The sequence below is a fragment of the Ptychodera flava genome, chromosome 19, assembly GCF_041260155.1.
Source record: "Ptychodera flava strain L36383 chromosome 19, AS_Pfla_20210202, whole genome shotgun sequence".
Taxonomy (NCBI): Eukaryota; Metazoa; Hemichordata; class Enteropneusta; family Ptychoderidae; genus Ptychodera; species Ptychodera flava.
In genome coordinates this window covers 2,168,425-2,192,345 of record NC_091946.1, presented here as the reverse complement: position 1 = coordinate 2,192,345, position 23,921 = coordinate 2,168,425, and the positions used below count along the sequence as shown (strand labels likewise).

The 23,921-nt window shown below is 37.0% G+C and overlaps 2 protein-coding genes across 5 annotated transcripts in view; one reads left to right on the top strand and one right to left on the bottom strand.

Annotated features, from left to right (window-relative positions):
- The window catches only part of LOC139118364 (histamine H2 receptor-like), a 149,433-nt gene that overhangs the window by 85,804 nt on the left and 39,708 nt on the right, over positions 1-23,921 (bottom strand). The window lies entirely within an intron of this gene.
- On the top strand, positions 1,255-8,169 carry LOC139118751 (histamine H2 receptor-like). Its single transcript, XM_070682181.1, has 2 exons — positions 1,255-1,289; positions 4,860-8,169. The coding sequence occupies exons 1-2, from the start codon at positions 1,255-1,257 to the stop codon at positions 5,842-5,844; spliced, it is 1,020 nt and encodes a 339-aa protein (XP_070538282.1). The 3' UTR covers positions 5,845-8,169.

The following is a 23,921-nucleotide window of genomic DNA, read 5'->3' as shown; positions in this document are numbered from 1 at the left end:
CCATGACATTTTTCCTTTTGTATCAAAATAACGTATAAATATACATTCATATATCATTTTCCATCGTATCGGATAAACAAATGATGCTACAGGCAGAATTTACAACTTCTACATATGATCAACACACTGAGCTTTCTACTATCAACTTTGTACTTTTCTCCCGCAGTAAATGTAAGCTATTTCTCGCTTTGAGCTGTCTTAAAAATTGCATTCTGATATGATGATGACGAAAGATTTTGATCTTTCCGGCGTTTGCCCTTCCCTGTGTTAGTGGAACCTTTCCATGACGTTGTTTCTAGTCAAGCCTGACGGCAAAGTGACTTCAAGTGTACTTGGTTTTCGATGATGTTAGAAGACGTAGTTATTCTAACTGAAAAAAAAACCCGTAAAATCAAGCCGAGGAGCTAAAATGACATTTTTGATCCACAGGACGACTGTTCTCGGCGCATCCCAACATCGCTGACCTCTCCTTGTATTTTTGGTCTGCTATTATTGTGACATATGCGTACTGAAAACGTATTTAATTTACACGATTCAGGCAAAATTTCAATGATATCGTCGCTCAGTGTCACAAAAGGCGTACTTCTTTCGTTCACTGATGTAACGCATTTAGATGCACTAGGCTGCATTGAACTCAAATAAAGCGATATTGTCGACAACTTAAGGAAAAGATTGCCGTTTTGTCGTGCCGCAACATCAGCCATTGACATTTGACATCACTATATCTTCTAATGTTTTGTGGAGACACAATGCAGATTATTAATTTCGGCGTTGTTTAATAACGTGTCTTGAAAATTCACCGCCAGCGAAAATGCCGACTGCCGTTTTCTAATGAAACACTGCGCTTCCGTGATCTGCGTGTAAAGTATTAAATTCAAGATTTGGATTTCATCAGTTAAAAATAATCGTCATCATGTTTACTTTACACAACGTGAGACACTCGTAATACAATTAAAGATTGCTGACGGTCAATTTTACGAAGTGTTGTGTGATATTTCCAAAAAATATTTTTGAACAAACTTTCCTACCTTCTCGTTATTGTGTTTACGCACAGGCGTAACTTTCCAAACTCTCATGGTTAGTTGACTGGAAGGCGATCAAACTGATCCCGTAACCGAAATGTTTATATTCAACACAGTCGATATAGTAATTTCCACGTACATAGTTTAACATTGAAATTTACCTGTCACTAAAACATGGTAATGTAGGCAAATGTCAGTTTTAATTTATTTCTCATGTAAATTGTTTGAACTCATGCCCGAGATCTTCATGTACAAAGGTATCATATCATATTTCCTTCTATGATTACAATTTTTTTACATTTCATTTGATGATGCTTTTACAGTTAATTCGTCATATTTGGCTCTTTTTCACACCTTCATTCACTGATATTATTCTATGTATGTATGTATGTATGTATGTATGTATGTATGTATGTATGTATGTATGTATGTATGTATGTATGTATGTATGTATGTACGTATCTATTGAATCAATTAATATGAATATTTATACAAGTTATGATACTCGTGGCTTAAATGAACCAGGCATATATTAGCAGAATACATAAGCTGTTGCATAACCCCCACCTTTCTGAGTTAAATCTGAATATAAAGTTAGTGCTACACTGAATTATGCTGGTTGTTATTGTACGCGTAACCTCATAAACCTACGGCAATGGTAACTTAAAATATACGCGAGATGCTGAAGTTTGTTTTTCATAACTCCATGCTTTAAAATTTAGAATCTGAATTAATATTGTTTTCGATCAAGCCATCTGGCTAACTCACATTAGTAAATGGTGAGACATAAAGCTGATCAACACCAGGAAGTAGCAAGGTCTAGTGCCAAAGAAACATTTAGTCTAAGACTGCTGGAAATACTGTAATTATTCAGTTTGTGGACGATGTAATTGTCATTTTCACCCGGTACAGGCTCTGAAACGGCTGTTCAACAAGTTTATGTTAATAATTTGATCAAAGAACTCGAGAAACTCTAGAGAGATCATGGTCTTATAAACATAAAATAACAATAAAAGAAATAAACACTGGTCTATAGGGACGTTGGTCAAACTCAAAATTTAACAAGGTCAGAGGCCATCATATCAAGTAGGAGAAGTTGTAACCATATTTTGGATGTTTTTTTTTTCAATGGAGAAGGTCACAGTTCATTAAATGGATTGCAATGGAGATGATCTTAGTTTATCAAAGTGATTCGGGGAAGGTTACACTTTGCTTAATGAAGATGTCCAAATACTCCGAACATTTTATACGCTGGGCGTGTGTTTCTTTACAGACTGATACATATTGCCATACAACCATACATTAACCATACAACCATACATACACACACACATTGCATACACACACATACATACATACATACATACATACATACATACATACATACATACATACATACATACATACATACATACGTACGTACGTACTTACATACATACATACATACATACATACAGACAGACAGACACACACAGACAGACACACAGAACTATAGACATTACATAATTTCACAGACCGAAAGTCAGACAGACAGCTAGACAGACACACACACGTAGATAGATAGAGAGAAAAACGACTTCTGAAGTTGTGAAATGTTATTAGTCGCGCCAGCGGCTTACTGACTACGCATGCGCTTATTCATAATAGCGAGCGCAGCGAGAGCGGCCGAAGGCCGCTCGCGAAGCGAGCATTAAGACTAATGCGTGTACAAGAAATTTAGAATGGAATCTCTATATACCTACGAGTTTGAAAAGAGAGCACAGTTCCATGGAGGCGGCCATTTTGAATACTTTTACACGGATTGCGTGAAATTAAAGATATCATCTACCACAAAAACTACTCGACAATGTGTATTGCCGACAAAAGAATCTCTCTGTTCCAAAGAAAGTGTGAAATTTGTTTCAAAATGACTATTTTCGATCACTTTTGAAGGCCCGGTTCGGTCATCACTAGGCGCCGCCATTTTGAAACAAGCCTACTCTCGCGAGAACGAACGGTCAACTCACGCGAGAATTAAAAATAGTGTGCTGAGAGCTACCGACGGGAATATCAAGTACGTGTTTTACATTGGACTGCCTCTGTTCCCGCCCCTGTTTAATATAATAAACTGATTGGAATAATATAATTTATCAGTTTTAAATAATTTTCGTTAGTGAACTTGGCATTTCCGAGTTAAATTGCTATAAATGTTATTCTAGAAAACAATTGACAACAATTCAACCTCAACGAGTCAATGGCTAAGTTATGAATCATGCATCAAACACAGAAATTAGCATGCTATTGCCTGAAAACATCAATGACGATATACTACGCTGCGCTCGCTCTCAGGTCAGACCTGTTACATATTATACTATGCGAGTAACCGGAAGTGTACCCTTCTTTCATGGGCGCCGCCATGTTTTTTTTTTGAGTACTCGTAAATAAACAAATACGAAACAAATTACAATTATATAACATGCCTTTTATAAAATATACCTCTTTTATTAGCCAGTAAATGTTATTATGCACCTTGTCGCTGATACAAAATATCGTTAATATAGATAAAGGGAGAAAACTGTCGTGCATATGAACGGGGGCGTACGCAAAGAATGCTGGGATTGAATTATAGAAGAGCGCCCCCTGTGTCAATAATTAGATTCAAAAATTGCCAGTTTTTAGACGGAACGCTATAGTTATCAGCTTGCAAGTGGAAGGTGGGCAGTGCGGGTACCATTGCAATGATAATGATTGCATAATACGTCCCTTGTTTAACGCAATAGGCTGTTATCATTGTAAAAATTGCCAATTTTTGTCCAAAATTTTTACACGCTACAGAAAATCTATACCTGCCCTGCTGCAGGGTTTGACGTCGTGTACGTACGTGAACTGCTTTCATCAGAGGGAAACTGGGCATAGTTGTCATATAAACGTTTATGAAGTAACAATTACAGTTTATCATGAATCAATACAAATACCATTGCCAATCTTAACCCCTGGCGCGACACCAAGGGCTGAGCCCTATATTATGACTATCGAGGGACTACCCGACCTTGAAGGCGCGGCGTAGGTATGTGTTTTAACGCGTCTGTAGAAGGCTGATACCCCCTTCTTGTTAAATGGCGGCGTCCTGTACATACTGCACCGCGGGGCTTATGGAACGACAAGTGTAACGTTCGGGATAGCAGTAGTATGTTATCGCCAACGATGGTTGCGGTACGAACCGTTATGGCACAGACTGCTGACAATGTACAACGCTGAACTTTACTGGCTGAAGGCATTTTGTACAGGGATAACGATCCGGTCGTGATGAGATTAGGATTCATTGATTTTAAGTCCAGAGTTTGTGCGCTGCTTGTTAAGCAGACCTGAGGTGAAACCTTCGCAGCCGTCGATCGATACTCAGTGACAGTGACGCTCAGAGAGAACAGTACATATTACTGCGGCGAAAGTTTGTTTGTTCTACATATTTTCCAGTTGTCTGGATCTTGTGTTCTCTAGTCTAGTCATGGATTCCAATATGACATCATCATCGATATTACACTCAACAGCCTGGACAACAACGACTAGCACTAGCAGTGACGGGGATAACTCGACCCAAATATCACAGTTGGGAAATTCAACCCGAACGGTCTATTTTCCTACGTCCACGCGTGTGCACCATAGCACGGTGTATACTGACACATACAATGCTACCTCCTGTGATAGCAATGTAACTTTCGCATTGAACAGTTCGGACAAGAACTTTACCAACTGTACAGCGTTTCAACAACTTGAAGACAATGACCAAGACGGGATTGATCGACCGCTGGTTGCACTAATATTTATCGGGTTTATCTTATCTACATTTATTGTCGTAACAGTGTTAGGTAATATTCTGGTGATACTATCACCGATTGTGAACAAGAGGTTACGCACTGTCACAAATTTCTTCCTAGTTTCCTTGGCATTTGCAGACACTCTGATCGGCATTTTGGTTTTACCGTTCAGTGCTTACAACGAACTTCACCGCCGATGGCACATGGGAGCTCCATTTTGTAACGTTTATGTCTCTTTCGACGTTCTTTTCTGCACGGCGTCTATTCTCAACTTGTTTGTGATCTGTGTGGATCGCTATTTTGCTATAACACGGCCTATGGAGTATCCTCTGAAGATGACAATGAGGAGGGCAGTGATCGCTGCAATCGTACTCTGGGCTGTCTCACTGCTGATTAGCTTCCTACCATTACATTTGGGATGGAATACACCCGATGGAAAAGTACAAAATTACGACGACCCACACCAATGTGGCCTTGTGGCAAATACAACCTATGCTCTAGTGGATGGTATATTACTGTTCTTCATACCATTGACATTAATGGCTCTGATGTACTTGAAAATTGTCTTGATTGCTCGGAAGCAGGCTCGAAGCATTAGGAGAACCACCGTCTATGACGCTCATTACAAACGATCCATCGACGAACACAAAGCGACAAAAATTATTGCCATCGTTATGGGGTGTTTTATTGTATGCTGGGTTCCCTATTTCACGGCGTTCACTTTCTGTCCCGCTTTTCATTGTAACTTGAACGCCGATGCCTACGCAGTCATCGTATGGATGGGTTATTTCAACAGTACAATGAATCCGTGCTTGTATGCATGGCTGAATAGAGAGTTCAGGAAAGCTTTTAAAACCATCATCTGTTGTAACCGCTTGGTTCGAAGAAAATCTAGAACAAGAAGCTTCTTTGGAGACAAGGGCGATCCTACCTCTACGTCATCAATGACAATGACAATCACTCGTTACAATGGGCCACAGGGAAATGGTTACATGGAGATAGGTAATGGCAATGGCGCCAGAGTTTAATGAACTGTAAACGTGTATACCGTCAACGTTTGTACTTGCATGTACATTCATTGTTCTTCGCTGAGACAATTGGTTGGCATGTTTAAATCAATGGACAAGAATTATTTACTATGATTATACACTTTCTGTAGCTGGTCAATTATAGTTTTCCACGAAATTTGAACTGGTCAGTGGCACCCATAGTGGATATGAGCTGTTACAGAAGAAGACGTGTACAAAATTCAGAAAAAAACCGAACTTTCTTTAATTCTGTTGAGGCATAGACCCTAGAGTTTTTCTCTGGGGTCTATGGTTGAGCATGGAGGTAGCAGAGACTACCTTCATGGGTTGAGGTAATGGTTTCCACATACCATGGAGGTAAAGAAGCTACTACACCCGTGCTTAACACCATTAACACTTCATTAACTATTTACATAACGGGAGCTTTATTTATCACAATGTGTTTGGAATTCATTGACTTTGAGCAAATTGCGCATGTTAGATGATTCCCATAATTGCATTTAGCAAGATCCTAACGTGTTGACAGGCGTTACAACAATCACAGAGGGTACCTAGCAAACCACGGGAAATCTAGAGCAAGCAAGTTGTGCCACCAACAAAGCGACAATATTCATGTTGCATCACCGTCATTTTCTGGTGACGACAGTTGCTGTCTTCAACGGAAAGCCTAAATGGTTATAATAACTGCATTTGACAGGTGTTGTGACTGATATTTGTAGGAGCTGTTTCATTTATTGCTGTACAGACCTGTCTGCTGTTAGACAGTTGACTACCCACAAACGCCCAGTCTGACGCGCTGATGTCTCAACTATTGACCTTTTGCAAGACTTGGGTCAAGCAGCTGTCCACATTACTGTCAGATTATTGAACAAACACGAAAAAGTCGACAAATCATAAAGTTGTACTTACTTTTAAATAGGAAATTAACAGGATATTTTGAACTGTACAGTTATGTAAGTGTGAAGCCCTTACACTGACCTGAGGTCGATAATAGTTCATCGTAATGCCAGTACTTAATGAACACACAATAGCTTAAGCGCACGGTAGCACTTGCATGGGGCTTTTATACAGTACGGTTGAAAAAGTCAACAATTTTGCGCTTAAAATAGAACACTTGTCAGCCGAGCTTTTACAAACTTCACTAGGCCGAAAAGTATTCCCAGCACGCAATGTTTTTCACAGTACAATATTGTTCGTCATGAGAGAGCTGTCATTCAACCGACTCAGCCGTTGCTGTTGGTTAATGTGTTTTTATTCAAAAAGAAAACTATTTATCTCGTCTGCCTTTGTCTAAAACATCAATCACCAAATAATGAAGCCAAAGAAAATACAAACAGTTTCTGGTGAGCATCTTACACTTAACGCCACCTCGTTTGTAAACCACTCGCATATCACCACTGTCTGCTAAGATACTATGTGCCTCGAAAGTGAAAGACTCCAATTTTTACTCAAACTTTCCTCTAGGAAACCTTGAACCATTCTCTGTCAAATTCAATCTTTATAATAAACCAAGGGATCACCGTGCAAATTTGGTATAAGAGAAACAAATTACCTTACATTTACCGACACATGGCATTCGAAATGGCCGCCATCCCTGTATTAACTATATGAGGCAAATCGAAAGTTTCAATTTTCATAATATTGAGACGATGGAAATTTTACTAACACTAACAGCTATAGAATGACTCCACACAAGTGGTAGATCAGAAATAGTATTGTAAAGTAAATTGAGAGTCTGAGTATCTGCCCCCGAGCCGCATTCTATCTTCAACTGTGTTTCACTTGAAAAAAAGTATTCCCTTTTAACGTGATTTTGTTTCAAGACATGCTAGTTGATGTATTGACAACTGTCTCAAATCATGATCGTCTGGAGTTGATGAAATAACGAACGGAAAAGCGAAACGCGGTGAGTGAAGTATCTACTAACGACAAACATTTCAGTAGGGACGTCGCTAGTATTATCACGGATGATGAATGTCCATCCTTGATAGAGTAACTACAGGCGTGGTATATGTATCCTTCGGTATTGTATACACTTCACAATCTACATTTCTGTTCCACCGATTGTAGCCCTAGTTTACAGTACACGCGCTAAAATTTATTGAATGAACGATGCTTTTATGAGAAAAATGAAATTTAACAATCAATTCAGAGATAGCTAACAATCAAAGAGTTGCTCTGTCACGCAGCAATGACAAAAGTTTCATATACAGTTACTGTACAGTGAGTTCGCAATCGTTTACATCATCTATCTATCAGTAGAATGATCAATTTTCAAATGTAAGTTTGTAACTTGACAATAAACAGAAAACAATTTATCACTTTCATGGTTGTGTGTTCAAATATATCCTCATGTTTTTTAGCTACTATAGACTATAGTCTATAGAAGCTATTGGGATGGGTATCCGTCCGGCGTCCGTCGTCAGTCTGTATGTATGTATGTATGTATGTATGTATGTATGTATGTATGTATGTATGTATGTATGTATGTCCGTTTGTGAGACGTCCGTCCACTCAAATATCTTGAGAACCGCAGTACTTACTGATTTGATATTTGTTGTGTAGATGAAAAATATGATTTTGAGAAACTGTTTTTTTTAATTTTTTCATATTGTTGAAAATATGCAAATTATCGCCAAAAAAGGCGTTTTTGGTAAAAAATCTTCTTCTTCATAACCGCTGGTCAGACAGCTTTATTATTTGGATAACCCAAGTAAGATTTGTTCAAATTGTGATGAAAAATGCAAATCTGTATTTTTAAGGAATTTTTGGTCATTTTTGGTCAAAACTTTATTTCATCAAAACCGCTCGTCTGACAGCTTTGATATTTGGTGTACAGGTTCCTACAGATAACTAAATAGGATATATTGAATATATAATGAAATCTGCGATTTTGTATTTTTGGTGCAATTTTTGCCATTTTTGGTCAAAAAATGTTTTTCTCAAAAACTACTTGTCTGATGCCTTTGATATTTGGTATACAGGTTCCTAGGGGTTGTCTTAGTGTGATATATTGAAATTTGATGAAATCTTCAATTTTTGTATTTTTGGATCAATTTTTGCCATTTTTGGTCAAAATATTTGTTTCTCAAAAGTTACTCATCTGATAGTTTTGATATTTGGTATACAGGTTCCTAGGCTTTATCTTAATGTAATATATTGAAATTATGATGAAATCTTCAATTTTGTATTTTTGCAGCTAATTTTGCCATTTTTGGTCAGGCCATCCTGAAATGAGCTATCAAAGATATCCACCTTCTTCATCAATACATGTGTCACAAAAAGTTATCCTCCACCTTCTTCATCAATACATGTGTCACAAAAAGTTATTCTCTACATAACACAGCAGAGCTCTGTCAACTGTTGAGTCGCTTGTTTTTTCAAAACCGCTGGTCAGACAGCTTTAATATTTGGTTTACAGGTCCCTGGGATGACCTTAGTGAGATAATTTCATACAGTCAGGAAATGCTTAATTTTGTATCCATGTCTATAGTAGCTTCAGGGACTTTGGCCCTATGTTTTGCATGTCTTATTTCTTTCTTTTACAGTAAAATGTGGTTGTAATATACTAGTATGTAATTGCGTTGTACTTGAAGTAATTGTGTTATTATTTGCAACTCTTTGCTTTTAGCATTTAACATTTAGAATTTCCAACAAGGTCATCTGTATGTGTGTATATATATATATATATATATATATATATATATATATATATATATATATATATATATATATATATATTATATCTTTAGATATTAGAATGTAGATGAGTAAGAAGGTACCAAGATCAGCTGACACACAGCTTACTTGTCGCAACTGATGTCTTTAAAATATAGTCCAGGATTGTAATGACTATTGAGGGACCTTCGATTACCAAGACATCAGAATTAGGTAACTTTTACGTTTGGAAAAGGTTTTGTTTTAGGTCACCAGGCCTGAATGGATATTAAATCATCAGAGCAGACATTGTAAACCGGCCTGTTTGATTTACTATGACACTGCCAACGATGCGTTGGTCACCTTTTCCAAATGAATAGAAAACAGCGTTGTAATCGTTGGAAAAGACAGTGAGAACATTGTATACTCTATAATACCAGAAAGTTTACTCTTGTTTCATATCCAGGTGGAAATAGGACCGACATCATGGGAAAAAGTAATAGTCACGCTACTACGTATGCTTCAAACAGACTTCATAGCTCCCTCTCCCCCCCCCCCCCCGCAACGCATTGTGGCCCTCTCCTGCTCGGATTTTTAGCTGGTGTCACCCAGCTCAGAATCATGACAGGAGTGCGTAGCCGGCGAGGGGCTGTGTGAGAGTCTATAGATGAAGGCTGTTTACGTCAACACATTGGACTTTAAGACTTACTGTCACGTTTGTAAATTATATGCAATGGGGCTGAACACTGGGCGGTTCGGCATGGACTGAATACATAGCCACTGTACTCGTTATAAAAACTGAAAAGGAGAAGGGCCAAGAAACACTGCAATAGATCATGACGCGAAAAGCAAAAAGGAATTGGTAAAATCACCTAGCGAAAGGAATTTCAGGACCGTGAATCCCGTTTCTCACTTCGATAAATTTTTTAAAGATTAAGAGGCCAATAAGTATGATGTTAGTTGAACTATCGAATGAATTATTTTTTATCACAGCTGCAAATTTACATCTAGGCAATTAGCGTCGGGAGTTACCATGACACCGTCACCTAAATAAGAAAATGCCAATTCATAGCAATTTGTATCATGATTACACTTGATTAAATTGCATGATTGTATTCATTTCGTTAAATATGCATGGTTGGATACTGTAACGGAGATGAGTTAGGCCGCAGATATTTTTATCATCACTCAACACGGATTTCTCTCATCATCTTGGTAAGATAGCTTGGCTGCCATACTTTCCAATGTTTTACGGCTTGAGAGTGCACAGTTACAGCCAATAAAATGAGCGACGGTGACATAAATCACGCATTGCTCCACCACAGCTGTAGCTGACAACACGACATTTAGGACAATGTGTTCTTGTTCAGTCTCACTGAGAAATTAATTTATAAAGAACCGGAGTACAGTTCGCTGATAGACAGACAGACAGACAGACAGACAGACAGACAGACAGACAGACAGACAGACAGACAGACAGACAGACAGATAGATAGATAGATAGATAGATAGATAGATAGATAGATAGATAGATAGATAGATAGATAGAGATAGATGGATGGATGGATGGATAGAGAGATAGATAGATAGATAGATGGATGGATGGATATATAGATAGATGGATGGATAGATAGATAGATCCAAAGGCATACAAGACAGGCAGAGACGAAGACATGATTTAGGGACAGAGATGAGGTACAGAAGGAAAGAGACATAAAAGCACAGACAAGGACAGGGGAAAGCTGATACGCTTTAGCATGTCTGTTTTAGCATGTCTGTTGGACGAACAAATCCTTTGGCTTTCTCATTGAGGTCTGAGTTATTTAGTACAACATAATTCTACTCGACAGCCTTATTATGGTGAAATAAGTAGGTACTCTTTAAGTGTTGTGATGTGGACGGAAAGTTGAAGAATATCGAAGATTTCTCATTGATCGTTGAACCAAGAAAAATCACGATTGATATCGAAAGCCTACCTGATGTAGCCCAACAAGCGCCTTGTTAGATCTTTCTAATCTGGAATACCCTCCAATGACATTCATTTGACATTCAAGGACCTAAATAAATTATTCTTGCGTGCTCCTAATCGATCGGAAATACCGGACCGTCTTGCTTAATTATCCACATTATTAATATTATACGAAACAGTATGATGTTCATACACAGCCAGGTCGATTGGAATAAATTTATCCTGTATAGTGAGAGAAATAAGATATGGCTAAAATTTTGTTGATTATCACATACTGTTCCGAAAGTTCGTTTCAATTTTCTGCTGAAGAGTAATTATTCATGAGGTAGCGCAGCTATTAGCTAATTACTTCCAAGCCTAATGTATGTGAAAATAATTGGTCAGCGTGTAAACTGTTTTTTACTTATTTCAGACTTTGTACTGTTGCAATTTCTCGTATGAAGCCAAAATGTTTACATTTGAATTATTAACCATTAGACATATAAGTGGCTGGATGAAATAAGATTATATTGTTTCCACGTTCCCCGCCATGACCTCACTATTTATAGAAAATAACAGCACATCAATAGTAAGGCGAAACTGACATGTATCTTGTTGTGACTCTGAGTTTCACTACATACACTGCGCAGAATAACATAAAACCAAAGGTCAAAAAGGATAAGCCTCCGTTATTTTGGCAATAGTTGAATGAACTCTGAACTACTTTTCAGCGTTGCAGTGAGCCTCGTTTTATTCAACTGAAGATTCTCCCTTCACACCCGTTTCTGTCTCTGTCTCTTTTTGTCCCGGTCTCTCTGTCTCTCTTTATTGCCTGTCAGTGTGTCTGTCTTTCCCTCTCTCTCTTTCTCTGATCAGCCACTACCACCATCACCATCACCACAACCAGCATCAACACCACCACCACCACCATCACCATCATCATCATTATCATCGTCACAGTCGACTGTGTTACGATAACCATCACATTCGGACCTATTGTTACTGACAGAATATTTCTTATCGTTGATACTTCTTAGATCGTCGATTGTAATCCCTTTTTGTACATCTCGCCAACATTCAAGATGATTTGAAGTATTTTATGGACCCTCTTTTTAATTTTTTCATCAGTGAGGTACAAATGTATCGTCCTATTTGTTTCGATATGACATTTGTGTCGCTGTCAGTATGTGTGAATATTTAGAAATGAATAGTGGTACGGCATTTGTACCGGTAGGTCAAATTACGAATATTTTGCGTGGCCGTCTTTCGAGGTCACCCGCACTGACAATCAATCAAGATTAATCGTATTAAATATTCATACTATGTCACATCATCTGGCGACAATTCTATCAGTTTGATACATTACATGACAAGTCGATCATACTAGAACATTAGAGTTGTACCAATGACGGCACATTGCGTCACTGATGAAAGTTACCATGGAGATAGTCAAATAAATGCGGTAATGTCATCACTAAGTTATGTACGGCTGCTGTACTGCATAATTTGTACCTTGACAGTTACACTATCCATTTGCCTCGTGTTTAACACAACATGACAGAGCTGGTTTCTCTCTGTAATGAGAAGTCATTTCATTTGTCAATTAAAATGATAGGAGCTTATTATCTGGTAACAAGTGAATGTAGGATAGCTTAAGTTCTGCAGAGTTTCAATGTGCAGTTCTCAGTATCAAGGAAGTTTCACAACAAACCTGCAAGAATTCGTAATAGCCATTATTATTAAGCAATTATTAGATTATCCATTGTTCTTTCATATATACATGTACAGCATGACAAGTCACCTCGTCGTAACGTAACAAACTTGAGAAATGTATGTTATAGGAAGTACTCTTGTTCGATGGTTTCTTCATCTAAGAGGACAGACAGCAAATGTCTCTTTTAGCATCAATCAAGTACAATTCTCACGTTGCATGGCTGTTCTGGTTCAAAGATTATCGTCGCCCTTTCGAGGGAGGTAATGGAGACACTGGAAGCTTTCATTTATTATGAGATGATGGGTCGGAGAATATCAGGGTGGTCCATCATATAAACTTTGACCCCCATTCCCCCTATTAAATTGTGACCCTCCCCCTTTACAAAATTTGTAAATCATGACAGCCCCTGCTCAAGGCGGGAAAGTTTGAAATATGCACGTATGACGATGACAGAACTGCTGAGTTTGTTATGAAGTAAAATGTATCCAGATATTCTGAGTGATCACTAGACAGGCATTCATTGATACCACGGATGCACTTTGAGTGTGAATAATGATTCAGACTTTTTATCGGATTGTCATTCATAGAGAATACATTAATTAATATAGGTTTTTAAAATGACCCTCCCCAAATAATTGCGTTTTACCCCCTCATGAAAACTGTCAGGTCTATAAGATCTTCAGTTCTGAACAGACGAGGTGATATTTACATAATGCGGGACAGCTATACGAATTCTTGCAGGTTTGTTGTGAAACTTCCGTGATACTGAGAACTACACATTGAAACTCTGCAGATCTTAATTTGGCACAATGTCCAGTTATGTAACGTTTGTATTTTGCATTCACGCGGTCACCTTGAATTTATTTTTGACGATGTAGCGACTTTTGCGAACCAGAAGGGTATATGGTTATTAGAATCTGGATTGAGCACAGATCACGGACAATTTTAACACACACACTTCATCAACAGGTTAACAGCAGAATTCCAAAACAGAATCTTCCAATTATCGGCTTTTCAGCCAATCTACACACACAAATAATATGTGATGACTGGCCGTTCATTGTGCTCATAGGGTTCAATGACCGCCATTGCGTCAAAACGTCCCCCTCTTTTTTGAGGTTGTGATGTAATCGACCAGTCTTCTTTAGATTGTACTTGACAATAAAGTCTCAGCCAGAATACCACTCAACCTGCTTTGCTCAATTGCTCCAAATTGCCGATCGATTCGAGTTTTTCAACGGTCAATTCCTGTAGTTGGGTAGCCCTCCGCCGTTAATAATTAATAAAGTTGAAACTCATTGGAACTCAACCTTTCCTCTTTAATACTGCATTTATTCTCAGTACCTTTTCCCCGCTATCATAGATTTTACCGAGGCAAGGGTGAACAAACACCGACGCTTTTGGAACTGCTTTATTGAAGTTATAAATGATGCAGTCATTTAAAGTCTTCTGGCTTTAAAGGTGACGCCTCCTGTTTGTATCAGTGTAACTGAGCATTCAGTAATTACAGGGGGGGTGGGCCGGGGGAATTTCGCGAACACCTGTACCGTAAAATGTGACCCTCCCCCCAATCCTCCTGTCTAAAATGTGACCCTCCCCCTTGTCCGACATTCTAAAACTTGACCCTCCCCCCCCCAACCACTGCGGTATTCTCCCCTGGAATAACTAAAACAGTATCAGCTAATTTACATAACAATTGGTTCAATTGTTATGTTAGGGACAAATTACAGAGGGGAGGGCTGGTGTTTTTGGAGGGACAGTCGCAATTTATCACGCAAGAATTTTTGAAGAGATATGGTATTTCATACATTTTAGGGAGGGTCACCATATTTTGTGCAACTATAAGAAGGCAAGATGTAGCTGATTTAGTGCTTCATCCAAAAATATCAAATCATAATACAAGAAGTCTATCAGGCAAATTATTGACAATTTACCCCCACAAAACATGCTATATCTGTATTTTATATATGTTTGATAATGTATTTAAATATACTTTGCTTGAATAGGGAAGCAAAATGAACATTTGTGTACAAGAAATTGATTTCTGAATTTCATCTAAAAAGTTGGTTCACTATTGTTTATGGTGAAATTATGAAAAGTTTTTTCCAATACAAAAATAGGTAAATCTTTGCATTTGTGTACTCTTGATTATTAATATTAATGTCTTGATTAGACTAGAGTGGTTACAAGTCTATGGTTGTGTAAGAAATTTGATTTTTGGAATTTCACCAAATGTCATTCAATACACTATGCATTGGGGTCTATGATGAAACTATGAATAATTTTTTTTCAGTACAAAATTAGATAAATCTGTGCATTTATGCATGCTTGATTATTTAGATTATTGTTCTTAATTAGACTACAGTGGTTACAAGTCTATGGTTGTGCAAGAAATATGATTTCGGAATTTCACCAAAATGTCCATACACTATGCATTGGGGTCTATGATGAAACTATGAATAATTTTTTTTCAGTACAAAATTAGATAAATCTGTGCATTTATGCATGCTTGATTATTCACATTATTGTTCTTGATAAGACTAGAGTGGTTACAAGTCCATGGTTGTGCAAGAAATTTGATTTTGGAATTTCACCATAATGTCGATTCACTATGCATAGGGGTCTATGATGAAACTATGAATAATTTTTTTTCATGACAAAATTAGATAAATCTGTGCATTTATGCATGCTTGATTATTTAGATTATTGTTCTTGATTAGACTACAGTGGTTACAAGTCTATGGTTGTGCAAGAAATATGATTTCGGAATTTCACCAAAATGTCCATACACTATGCATTGGGGTCTATGATGAAACTATGAATAATTTTTTTTCAGTACAAAATTAGATAAATCTGTGCATTTATGCATGCTTGATTATTTACATTATTGTTCTTGATAAGACTAGAGTGGTTACAAGTCCATGGTTGTGCAAGAAATTTGATTTTGGAATTTCACCAAAATGTCGATTCACTATGCATAGGGGTCTATAAGTGTGTGCGTATTTTGTTGGTGATTTCCTATTCAGGAAATATCACACGGACAATCAAAGTTTTGGCCATAATATCAGCTTCTGTCAAAAGTGACCCTCCCCCCAAGATAGGTTTATAAAAAGTGACCCTCCCCCTTGAACTGTTTTCTAAAAAGTGACCCTCCCCCCAATTCCCCCGGCCCACCCCCACCTGTAATTACTGAAGGCTCCCGTTTGTATCAGTGTAACTGAGAACTCACGGTACGCATTTGCCGCAACTGAAAGTCATTAGTTTATTAGAACCCGTTTCATGTTTCAGGGAAAGCTATTGAAATGAAAGCCAACGGATAAGGCCTTGCTTGGTTTATCATGTGAACCCGAGATCCCTCTAGGAACAACGTCTGTACAGGTATATCATTACAGTCATATTCAGCTAGTCGGTGTGTTTTAGTACATCTGCTAGCTAGCTTAATATCTTTAAGTTGTACAGCGTCCTGCCTAATATATTTCCTTTGACATCATAACTAGCTGTAATTGATTTTAAAAAGCATTGCTTTTCCTTATCAAAATAAACGCTTCCTGTCATAAGAGACCGAGTCGGCATGGAGATGTACATTTGAAACTGAACACAATCGGATTTACAGTTTATCGGAGGGCAGCATTTAAAGGGGTTGTGTTATTGATATCTCTGAATCTTGCATTATTTTCACCTTACTTAGTACATGGAAAATAGTGAATTGCAATTAAGGCTAAGTAAATGTGTGGATATATTTCAGTAATGTAATATTTCAGGGATGTGATATTTATATTACATTCAGGATGATTGTGTGATAGAAGTGTTTCATGTCAATTTAAACTGCTACATATCTCAAAACTTGATTGACATGAACAAGTATCAATTTTTTTGAGAAGGTGCTGGTATAGATGTATTCTCAACAAAGGCCCAGTACCTTATATTCTTCAACTTACATTGCCTCATGGCAGTTAATATTAATACACTATGACATACTGAACTCTATGGTCAACAATATATACTATCAGGGAGCCGAGTAGAAGGGTTATTGTCATTTGGTACGGAATACCTATATTATTGTCAGTATATACACATGGCTTTTTACAAAACGCTCAACAACTATAAGATGGTTCACCGCTGTCAGCAAAATTGCCACGTAGTCGAGTGGATGGTCATCGTCTGGTAGGTGCATTGTGGTGCGTCCATATCATGCTTATAGGTAGGTGCCGGTATGAAATAACGAACACAGAGGTGAGCGGTACTTGGACACAAGTCTACGAAGTATAAGTCTACCACAGTCAAAGCAACCTTGGATTTGCTCTAAAGTCAGTGACTCACAATCTCTGAGTCCTTGTACATCTCTCTAATCAAGTGAAATATGTATCAATGTGGAAAGTGTATAAATTCAAATCGTTTTCAAAACTGCATATGGTAATGAATTAGGCATTCATCTATAATTAAGTACAGAATTTAGTGGAAAAGGCCAAAGGTTCACACAAGCGCTCCAAACTGAAGGTTGACAAAACAGGATGCAGTGGACAAAACAGTTATTTGAAGGTCAGAAAATTCATCAGGTGAAACTTATCAGTGTCACGATACCTAACCTATTTTAAAGCCAGAGCTCTAGTTGTTTTCAGTCGTTGCTGTGAAAAACAAACTCATAAAATACAAAAGAATTGAATGTTGATCTCATTTAAACGTTATTTTACCAGCCTAATACTTGGTATAAGTTCGACTTTCACGGATTTTGAGGAAATTCTAGTCACAGGTTCCCGGATAATGACGTGGTCATGATCGGTTTGAAAGAAGAAATGATCAGTTCAAATGAGATGGTGAAAAGACAGAGTCAAACAAGAATGGAGAGATGGCTTTAGTGCAGAAAGATATTACAGCACATTACTTCTGAGCTAATTATGTTTATCCGTTATCTTTGTTCATCCGGGCACTAATGCAGTGACGTAACTTCAGAAGAACAACGAATTATCAATTCCACATACGTAACACCAGACATGTCCAAGCATTATTATCGCTGCACATTCTTTATATGATATTGCTTCCATATATCTTCAAGGAGTTGGTTAGATAGGAAGCTAGATGCGGGTTTGAGAAAATGAAAATATCGGCGTTACTGTCCATTGCACTCTGTATAGTTTGTCTTATTTACGTTCTGGTTCTGTCCTTTTATCAATTAGTCGACGTCACACTGTTGACTTATAATATGCAAACTAGCCCAGACATGAAAGAAGTGGGAAAGGGCGAAGCTGATCAAAAGGAGATGTTTTGCGGCGAATTGCTGATTGAATGTTTGGATCCTCACATAACAAAGTGTGTGATCAGTATGGCTGACAAGAGTTGATCTCTTAAGCTGTCCTATTTTTACCGGAAAACGATCAAAATGGAGGTATTTTTATTTTAAAAGCATATGATTGTTATATTTAGCATCGAACACATCGTGAATTCTAACGACTTCATAAAATGTACAACGTAAAGCGTGCAATAACATAGTATGCCATATATCACCTTAAACTCTTTCAATTTTATTGAAATGAATGTGGATGAACACATACAGAAGGATGTGTGTGAAAATTTATCACTTGGCAATTTCTAAGTCCTGTATTGTGCTTTGTGTAGCAGGACATTATCAAATGCTTAAAATCGCACTGGTATTCCATATGTGCCACTTTAAATGCTTGCAGGGATGAAAAAACCACTATTTGGCACGAAGTAGTAATATCAGTTTGAGAGAAGACTGAAGTCTCGTAATGTATCGGTGTGAGAGGAGACTGAACTCTCGTAATGTCTCATTATAGCATCCAGGCTGGCGGCTACCTTCACACGTAGTGATAAAAGCTTACATACCATTTTGTATTTCAGAAATTCAATGCTGCTTGAGGGGGTTTACTTAATCACGAAACGACATAAAACGAATGGAATCGTAACTCTCTGTGCAACATCTCAGCAAACATTAACATATCGTCTGCTATGAAAAGGCTCCGTCCAACGATGACGCCAATTGTCTATTGGTGTTACGGAGCTTGCATTGTAATGGTGTTTGTTTTGCAAAGCTGTTTTCTGTTTGCTAACAAATAGTTGAAAGAGGTCGTATGTTTCTGATTTGTGGAGTGTCCAGTATTCAAGTCATAACCCGACTATTGTTAATAAGACAGCATGTATTTTGAAAATGTCAAAGTGTACATCGGTTGTTGAAACTCTAAATTTTCCCCCGAAAATTGTCTGAGTCGTCGTGGAATTGGAATAGTCCCTAGTATCTGTGATATTTTCATGAAAATCATTTGTACAGTTTTAAAACTGACCCAACAAGCTTTGATAGATGAAGCAGTGGCCACAAAGCCGATGCTATATTTAGTAACAAATACACAGCTGCAACCAGTACTATTCATTCTTTTAATATGAAAGCCTGATATAGCACAAAAAATGATATGGAATCTATACACCTACTGTTTAAGTTAAACAATGAAGTAATTACATGAAGCCGTTGTTCAATTAAAATGCAAGCTGCTTTTTACTTTTCCATGCGGCATATCCAATGTTCACCTCGGCCAGCTAATTAGCTAAGCCATAATATGATAGCATTTGAAAAAAAATTCATATTAGAATAAGTGATTTTATTTCGCATTTACTACATTCACACTGTTACTCGTGAAATGTATTTGAATCAGTTCTTGATTTTGATATGACACAAATCACATTTTCTGTATTTTTCATGACGTTAATTTTTTAGTCATATGACGTATGGCTCGGTTGCTTTTAACTTAAAAGTACTTTAAACTGCGAAACTCGTCTGTGGTCACTCACTTATTCAAGATATTCTGATCGCGAAAAAAATTCCCCGAAAATGCCCAAAAAGACAAAAAGCAAACTATCTACCATTTTGTTATGCAATTTCTGAAACACAGTTTCTAGTACGATATTGTCGAATAACAACCTCGCCAGCACAATTAAAGGTTAAAGATGAAGGTGTGATGTCTTCTCTGCTAGATGGGTCATAATCGGCGGTAAATTCTGTGTAAGAAGTCGATGAAGCTAAAGAAATTGAATGAAAAAACTAAAACGAAAAACCCTGTATGTCGCCTATGCAATTGCAGTCATTGACTTTTATCTAACAAACTAGGTTAAATCTATTCTGTGACGAAGTTTGTGTGGAACACTTATCTAAATTGGGATCTGTTGAAGGCAGTTTTACCTGCATGCATTATAAAGTGACTATCGACTTACGTGGGCGCATTGTATCAGGAGTCACTGATTATTGATGCGGTGAATTCATCACATATTAACATAATGAGCCTGAAAACACAGAATGTTATCATATATAATCCTCATGTGTTGACTATCCTATTTCCCATGATGCGCGACTATTACCTCTGTCAAGTTACCAGCATGGCCTTCATTGAGCAATGCACGTCACTTACGTCACGGTTTGCAACTGCAAATTTGATTACTTGCAATTGATTATTATAACCGGTAGCCATGCGATTAAAATTAAAGCAACTGATGATATGAACTTACTAAATACTTGGATTTTTTTCAATTTGAAAGAAAGTGACGCAATGATGTTGACGATTACAAGTTTTGAAGGCCAGAGAAAATATGGTTTCTCAGATTTTTTGGCAAGGCTTCAGGGGTGGTGAGCGAAATATTTTTTAACGAACAACAAAATCTACATTCTTACTGATTACTTGGAGTCTATAGATTTGTCCACTATAAGAGGCATTCCATACACAGGCAGGGTTGACAGAACAAATGCTGCCGGGCGTTTCCACATTCTCCCAGCAGAAAATAAGAAAAAAATATGCAAAATAGAAATGCCCTATAAAAGCAAAATAACTATAGTATCGTTTTTTACGTCCTCAAGGTGGGGCCTAACATTTGCGCTTTTTCATTTTACTTTGACCGTATGATGTTTTAGCCTCACCGACAACACTAAAACAATTGCAATAAAGGAAGTATATATTTGCCGCAATTTCAAAAGAAAAAGAAATATATAAGTGTGTCTGCGATTTTTCTGAGGCTTTTTATTATTTTCTATGACGCGACAAACTTTCCGGGTGATGATTAATCCATGATAACACCTTTAAGAGACTGTAATAAAAACAACTAGGGTAGATGAAAGAAAGCTGAGAATCATTTTTCGACGTCATTATCTTGTTAATCGTAAGTGATAATTTCGACTTTGAACACAGCGGTGTTTGTACAGAGGAAGGTGAATTAATTAACACAACAGATTATGTTATACACAAGCTACACTTCTTGAGAGTTCCCATTATTTTCTTTCTATTAAAGATTCAATTGTTACTTGCTGTGTATGAAATCAACATTAGTGTACTAGTGACGCTGATTATAAAAAAACTAACGTTACAGGTCTCTTATGTATTGATCGTAATCAATTCAATGAAATAAAGATGTCCAAAACCCATGACGGTTACCAAGGAAACTAGATAATCCTGACATTCCGTTCAGCCATTGTATTTTCTACATCCTCTCCGTTTTCAAGTGCCGACGTTCATCTCCTTATTTGGGAACGACTTCGACAATTTGCTGCTTTTGCCTGCCGGTATTAAGTTCTCATTATGTGAAAATAACCTTGAAGATATAAATAGCATCGCAATCGGAACTATTTCCCTCGTTTGGGGATGATGGGTCTCATTTTTGAAACAGAGAGGAAGTAATTTGTAGGTTTTCATTTATTATCATCTAATATCTTATTGAATTTGATGAAAGCCTTGTTGGCTGTAATTGATACACTTTGTCAACCATCATTAAATATTCATATTTCAATTTTGTTCGTCAGAAGCAGCAATTTCATAAGATGCAAATTCAAATGCAAATCTGCTCAGAGGAATTAAAATCTTGTAGCATCATTCGAAAGATAGATCAAGCTTACCAGTTATAGTAAAAGTAATTCATCTTTTTGTATTTTCTAAAACAAAGTAGTATTCAGCCTTAATGGTATTTTATTCAACTTTCGAATTATTAATCAGTAGATAGGTATGCAAGGAGTATGGTACTAGATTCGTATTAGGCTACATACAAATGTAACGTAGAACTCTACAAAATTGCAGTTAAGACTTTAAATGTTGCTTCAGGTAAAATTAGAAAACTATGATGGCAATGCTTTATAAAAAGGTGTACTGTATTTTCCATCATTTGTCCGTATTAAAAATGATCCATTGAAATACAATAGCTAGTCATTGTGAATACCAACCTTTACTGTCATTTCTTTGCTGGAATAACACGGACAACGATAGACCCTGAGACTTTAGCTGACATTATATAACATGTTTTGGTTGATATTTTTTTGAGTAATTGAATCAAGTAAACTTTGCATAATCAGAAGTAATCATTTTATTTATTTACCGTTAGCTTGTTATTCCTTTCGTGTTCGACTACACAATGTATTTATGATAGAGGATATACTATTTTTTTTTTAAACTCTAGTCGTAATTCGGTCATCTTTGAAGTTTGTGAAATAATAAAATGATAAATTTGAAAAAATGAAATACCAATGTATGGCAGTTTGCTAAAACTAGAAGACATAAATATTTGTGAAAAAATTCAATAGTTTTAACAGTATATTTTCTGCAGACTTTGTATGTTTTAAATAGGTGAGAAAATGCAAACAAAGAAAAAATAACTTTTAAGGGCATTTCCTGTGGTTTCTTTAAATTGGTGAATATAATAAAAAAACAAAGATGAGGATTATATCTCCGATTAGATTCTGAAAATTTCACAAAAGCGCATCAGACATATTTCAGTTAATTTGTAATTATTTCATATGACAAAAATCGAAGTATCTTACAATATTATACTGATTGAAAAATCCATATATATAGCCGATTTCACTATAATGTATGAAATCCTTATTTGTTTTACTAGAAGTTATACCGTCTAGACCTAAGTATTTGATGTCTTTTGACAGTTTGAAATACTTGAACAAGGCCACGTGACCGCTACCAGAAACACTGTACGAAGCAACACTTGCAAGATTACTACGCAGCTACCAAACTTTGGCGTGTTGCCAGTAACAGCCAACCCAGCCTCTGACTTTCCCGATGAACTATTCTTTGGTTCTAAAATTATCAAAATGTATTGAATGATTAACTTTTACCTAAACAAATTTGATCACAGACTTCCATTTTATGGGATTGCCAAAAATGACGCGTAGGGTGTGGTGTAAGTAAAGCTTCAACTAGCATTATGGTTATGGTTGTTTGTAGTATGTTGTAGGTAGAGTTAGCCTATTGATGAATGGATTAACTGAATAATGACTGGAAGAATGATGTGGATATGTCAAAGTCCGATCGGTTTCCATCGTTCTTCTAATAGATTGCTTCAGAGATAATTAACTTTTAATCATTCTTCGTTAATACTTTGATTCCCATACAGCAGATATGGCCGATTTGTTATTTTTAGTGACAAAATAATCATTTGATTCAGCAGTATTATGGGCCGTATTAGAGCTAATTAACTCAATAACAGTCTGTGCTTTTATGACGGAATGAGTTATAGAACTTGTTTACAAATTAATTGTATTTACATAACTTTTCTATGATAGACTTCATGTTTTATTTGCGATGGCGTAATCAAAACATTTATAGCCTCGTTTTAATTGATGTATTTGATTCAATTCCTGTGCTACCTCCATTGATCAACACAACTCCCTGGATTTTTATGTCCTATTACTAGTAATTGACTCACGGTAGTGAGCAATGGGGGGTCACTGACTTGGCAAAGAGGAATGAGACAGGTGTGTATGTA

Bases quoted from the DNA above. Each gene is read 5' to 3' on its own strand.
- LOC139118751 (XM_070682181.1), top strand. From the start codon at position 1,255: ATGCCCGAGATCTTCATGTACAAAGGTATCATATC. The intron at 1,290-4,859 runs ATATTTCCTTCT...TATTGTCGTAAC, and splicing joins ATGTACAAAGGTATCATATC to AGTGTTAGGTAATATTCTGG.